Source organism: Excalfactoria chinensis, chromosome 1 (assembly GCF_039878825.1).
Source record: "Excalfactoria chinensis isolate bCotChi1 chromosome 1, bCotChi1.hap2, whole genome shotgun sequence".
Classification (NCBI taxonomy): Eukaryota; Metazoa; Chordata; class Aves; order Galliformes; family Phasianidae; genus Excalfactoria; species Excalfactoria chinensis.
Window position 1 is genome coordinate 181,634,999 of NC_092825.1, and position 6,000 is coordinate 181,640,998.

The 6,000-nt window shown below is 46.0% G+C and overlaps 1 protein-coding gene across 1 annotated transcript in view; it reads left to right on the forward strand.

Moving 5' to 3' along the window:
• The window catches only part of WNT11 (Wnt family member 11), a 28,504-nt gene extending 22,955 nt beyond the window's left edge, over positions 1-5,549 (forward strand). Inside the window, exon 6 of the mRNA XM_072355910.1 lies at positions 5,375-5,549. Within this exon, the coding sequence (XP_072212011.1) occupies positions 5,375-5,549 (175 nt within the window). The remainder of the gene's footprint in view (positions 1-5,374) is intronic.
• The last annotated feature ends 451 nt before the right edge of the window (positions 5,550-6,000 follow it).

The window sequence follows — 6,000 nt, forward strand, 5'->3', positions numbered from 1 at the left end:
ATCCTGACATGCAGTTGTGCACTTTGATGTATTTTTAGCTATGCCCATTGTTTTACATACTTCCTGGGGGACCCTAATTATTTTTCTTTTTCTTTTATGTACTGCTGTGCAACATGACATTACTGGAGCAAGGGGCACTAGAGAAACGACCAGAAATTTGATCTAAATGAGAAAAAAAAAGAAAGAATTCCTTTACTCAGCAGTAGTGTCTTCTGGGATCTGTGGCTGCTGGAGTTCATGGAGACAGGTGGTTTCCCTGAGGTCAGACAGGGATGAGACAAATCGTGCCCAAGGGGACACCATGAGGTTAAGCAGGAACATCATCCCAAATTCAGCAGCCCAGATGTTGGGGAAGTACGAGGGGACAGACTCCAGAAAGTGGTCTGATCTGTGTTTTTCTCTCTAAACAGCATCTCCCACCTGAGGAGATGCTCAGTGTGGCACTGAGGGGCGCAGTTTAGTGGGGATGATGGTGATGGGTTGATGGTTGGACTTGATCTTGGTCGTCTTTTCCAACCTTAATGATTCTGTGATGCCCACAGACACTGCAGAGTACTGGACCAGGCAGGCAGTTACAGATTCAGAAGAACATCATCTCTAGACAGAAAGTACTTATTCCCTGCAAGACCCTAAGAGATCTGACACTTCTGTTCTTTGTGGGGTGGTTTCCAGGTAGAAAAGGAGTCATTGACCCTAGAACCATAGAATCACAGAATCATAGTGTCACAATGAGTGGAAAAGACCTCTCACATCATTTAGCCTAGCTGTGGTCCATCTTGCTTTTGACTAGACCAACTCACTCAAGTCCCCTAAAACAGAATTCAGGTGGTTTTAAGGATAGCTTGAACAAGCTTTGGTCTGACCTTATGGTCTGATTTTTGGGTAGTCCTGTGTGGAGGCAGGAGTTGTGTTCAGTGAACCCTGCCGCCTCAAGATATCCTATGATTCTATTATCCTAGGCTGCCATCCACATGGTGCTCCTGTTTGCTGTATTTAGATTTCTGATTCAAAATCCAAACAAAGCAGCAAAACTGCTTCTCTATCCTCTGAAATAAAATGGCTGTGCTAAGAGAAAATTCCCCAGGAGGTATCTTAGAGATGGCTCAGAGGTGTGAGGTGGGGAAGACTCAGAAATGCAAGATATCCTTGCCCATCTGTGCCAAGGACCATCCTCATGATGAGGCTGTTGGGTCTTGCAGGGCCATGTACAGCAACATACCTGACTTAGTGGTTGGGAACCATGCCTGTGGCAAGGGGCTTGGAGCTAAATGACCTTTGAGATCCCTTCCAACTCAAGCCATTCTATGGAATGCTTCTATAATATGTACAGCAGAGGCTGGAATGGGGAGATTTTGGACAAGCAGATTGAATGAGTGGGATTTGTCCTGTCAGCAGGGCTGACTTCTTCCCTTCTTGCACAAAGTACAAAACACTGTGGCAACGTGAAAGCCTGCTGCTGAGCCAGGACCCTGTCTGGGATTATGGCTGCAGCATCATTTTTCACTGTTCTTCCAAGTGCCACTAGAGGTTATGCTGTTGTGTTAAGATTCAGTTGTCTACGTTTTCTTTCTGAGACTTGGGAGGAGGGCATTTCTCTGAGTCGTTGGAAATCTGCTGGACCAGGCCCAAAACAAATGACATTGAACTTAACCCATCAGCAGGGAGCCTGGTGGGATTGCAGCCGTGGGCTTGGAAAGCAGACACCCAGGAGCAGCTTCTGTGGGTAAACTCTGGTCTTTTTGCTCCTTTGTCTTCTCCGCTTGCTTTTCACAAGGATAGTTATGGCTGAGAAACTCACTTTATTATTATTATTATTTCTATTTGTTTAAAAAGGAAATTAAGAAAATTCACCCATGCCTGTAATTTAAAGCAGAAAATGAAACATGCTTAGTGGCATGGTCAGGAAAGCCTTCTAGAAACATTTAGGTTCAAGATAGTGTTATAGCTTTTGGCTCCTCATCCTCCAATCTTCCAGAACGTCCCTGATATTTGATTCAAAATGGTGATAAACCTGAAGATTTTTTCATAAGATTTTATTCTTTCTCTGTATTTTGAGCTGTATGGGATGAGTGCTACTATGGGAAATCTTATCTTGATCCCCCCCTCTCCCCACCCCATCCTCTTTTTTTGCAAACCACAGGAGCTGAGAGCAAGGAAAGGGTGATTCCCTGTTCCCAGACAGCAGGTGGAAGAGTTTTGCTCTCTAAATGGGATAAAACTGACTCCTAGGTGGCAGGCTGGAGTCATTGGGTCATCGTGTTCCTTTTCTTGGCCATCTGAATGGGTTCTTAGGACAAGGGGGAACAACCTCTCTTGGTGAACCTTTCCAGGAAAGCTGAGTGGAGATCGTCAAATTCTCCCCCCTCTTCTAATATCAACATCCTTATATTTGAACATTTGCTCTGAATATTTATTGCCTTTATGAATCTGTTTATGAGGATTTGTTCAAAGGTTTCCTGGAGGAGGGGCCCTGGCCCGTGGGGCAGTAACAGTGCCTTCGGTTCAGCATTGGGCAAACACGCTCAGTGTGGTGGCAGCCCTCACCTTTGGTAGAGGCTTTCAAAGGTTTTTAAATGTTTACACACACTCCCGAATGAAAGGGAGAAGTCGGGGGGGGAGCCTTTAACAACTGAGCCTGGTGAGGAATGTGAGTCAGAAATAACAAACAGGAGGTCTGCCTGAGTCAGAAATAAATAAGGGAAGAACAAGAACAAAATCTCAACACCTCATTAATACCATAACTTTTCCTAAAGCATTACCTCATGAGGAATTCCTATAAATCTCATGGATTTGTTTTCTTCTGTTACTGGAGTGTTCAGTCCAAGTGTCAGACTCATGTTCCTCTCTTCTTTCTCTGCCCCAACAGGGCCTTACCCTGTTACTATCCAAACTCGATAGGCAGAAGGGAACTGAGGAGAGATGTCAGCAATGCCCCCGCAATCATCAAACTGCCTTTCCTACCTTAGTGCCAAGTGTCCATCCAGCTCACAGCCTCACTGTGTTGGGTGCACAATGAGATCTTTTGCCCTGGAGCATAAGTGTCCAGCAAAGTAGCTGAACCAACACAAAAGCATTTTCTCCCTGGGCTATATGGGGAGCAGCTGAGGGAATTGGTTTGGTTCTGCCTGGAGAAGAGAAGGCTCAGGGCAGACATTATAGCTCTGTACAACTCCTTGAAAGGAGTTCGTGGTGAGGTGGGTCTTGGCCTCATCTCTTGGGTTAGCAGTGTTAGGTTGAGAGGTAATGGCCTTAAGTTGTACCAGAGAGGTTCTGGTTGAATATTAGGAAAAATTTGTCCTCAGAAAGAGTGGTGGGTCATTGGCACAGGCTGCCCAGGGTGGTGGTGGAGTCAGCATCCCTGAAGGTGTCCAAGGACCGTGGAGATGCAGCACTTGAGGACATGGTTTAACAGGTGTAGTAGAAACAGGTTGGGGTTGGATCTGGGGATCTTAGATGTCTTTTCCAACCTTAATGATTCTCTGATTCACTGATTCTACGATCTCTACAGTTCCTAGAGAAATAGCATCTGCAGGACATGGTTCATCTCACCCAAAAGTCAATGCCTGTTGCATTTTTTCATCTAGTGACCCAACTTGGACTATTTTTAGGAGAACTGGGTGGCTGTTTATAGAATCATAGAACCACAGGATTGTTTAGAGTTGGAAGGGACATTTAGAGGTCATTGAGTCCAACTCCAATGAACAGGGATATGCTCTGCTGGATCAGGTTTCCCTGGGCCCAGTTGAGCTCCACCTTGAAAGTCTCCATCCCTGGAGACTAACCTCATCTCAACCACATCTCTGGACAGCCTGTTCCAGTATCTCAGCACCCTCACTATAAAAGACTTTCTCCTTATATCAAACCTAAATCTCCCCCTCTTCAAGCTTGAAAACATTTCCCTTGTTCTCTCATCACAGACCCTGCTAAAGAGTTTGTCCCCTTTTTTCCTGTAGCTTCCTTTTAGCATGTGGAAGGCCACTTTCAGGTCTCTGTGGAGCCTTCGCTTCTCCAGGCTGCACAGCCCCAGCTTACTCAGCCTGTCCTTGTAGGAGAGATATTCCATCCCTTGCATCATTTTGGAGGCCCTCCTCTGGACATGCTCCACCATCTCCATGTCTCTCCTGTACTGAGGACTCCACATTTGTATGCAGTGCTCCAGGTGAGGCCTCATCAGTGCAGAGCAGAGGGGCAGGATCACCTCCCTCACCCTGCTGGCCACGTTTCTTTTGATTCAGCCCAGAGTAGAGTTGGCTTTCTAGGCTCAAGTCCAGTTTCCCATCCCCCAGTACATCCAGGTCTTTTTTGGCAGGGCTGCACTCAATCCTTTCATCCCCCAACTAGTATTGGTAGTGAGGATTGCCTAGACCCAGGTGCAGACCTTGCACTTGGATTTGTTGAATCTCACGAGGTTCTCCTGGGCTCAGCCTGTCTAGCTCCCTTTGGATGGAATCCCATCCCTCTGACGTGTTGACTGCATCCCACAGCTTGGTGTCATCAGCAAACTCAGTGTGCATGCATCCGACCCCTTTGCCAGTGTAATTGATGAGGACATTAAATATTGGTCCCAGCGCTTAACCTGTGGGACACTCATCACCAATCTCCATCCAGACACTGAGCCAGTGGCCACTACTCTCCGTACTCAATCTTGAAGACAATTCTTCTAGCATCAAACAGTCTACCCACCAAATCCATTGCTTTCCAATTTGGAGAGAAGGATGTTGTGGGGTAGTATGTCAAAGGCCTTACTGAAGTCCAGATGACATCAGTGGCTTTCCCCTTGTCCATTAATGCAGTGTCACCATCATAGAATGCCACTAAGTTGGTCAAACGGGATTAGCCCTTGGTGAAGCCATGCTGGTTCTCCTGCATCACCTCCCTGCCTTCCTTGTGCTTTAGCATTGCTTCCAAAAGGATCTGTTCCTTGATCTTTCCTGACACAAAGGTGAGACCAATAGGTTGGTAGCTCCCAGGGTCATTTTTCTTTACCTTCTTAAAAATGAGTGTGATGTCTGTGCATTGGTTGTGATTTTCTTGATAAGTTCAGAGCTAAATAATGGCTGTAAGAGTCTGCTCAGGAGCGTAAAGCCATTTCTCCTTGGTGTGTCACTACACTCCAGATAGTATAGACCCTCACAGCTCTTCTACAGACCCTTTAGGCACTGGAAAGCCATGTTAAGGTCTTCTCAGGGCCTTCTCCAGGCTCAACAACCCTCAGCTCTCTGCCAGTCTCCATAGCAGATATGCTCCAGTCTCTGAGCATCCTCGTGGACTCCCCCAGACCTGCTCCAGTAGGTCCAATTGCAGAGACTGACATCATTGGTTCAGAAAGACCTTCTGGGCTTCACACTGACTCACCATGTTTCCTTTCCTCCAGGCAATGCAACAAGACCTCCAATGGGAGCGACAGCTGTGACCTGATGTGCTGCGGCAGAGGCTACAATCCCTACATGGACAAAGTGGTAGAGAGGTGCCACTGCAAATACCACTGGTGCTGCTACGTCACCTGTAAAAAGTGTGAGAGGACTGTCGAGAGATACGTCTGCAAATGAAAACACCTCGCTCTGCTGAGCTGAGATGCTTCAGAGAACAGAAAATGTCCTTCATCTTGTACTGACATAAACTTGAAGAAAGATGGTAGGAGGAAAAAAAAAAAAAAAGCGATCACACCAAGTAAAAAAATGACTTTAAAGAAATGTAAAAAAATGGAAGGCTTTCCCCCACCAGTAAAATGCCTTCTGAGAAGACACAAACTCATTTGGGATGGTATCTTCTTCCAAAATCTTTCCTATGGTTGCCAATAACATCCAGCCGTCAAGTGCCTTAATATTTTGAGAAGCAAAGGTAGAAACTTTCACATGGGGAAGAAAAGCAGCTCCTGTCTGAATATAACCAAGACTCATGCCTGCCTATGCCTTCTTACATAGATACTGAGTCTGCATTAGAACCATCCCAGAAGCAAAAGCTCTTCAACTTTTTCATTAATAACTGCATTTGTTGCCA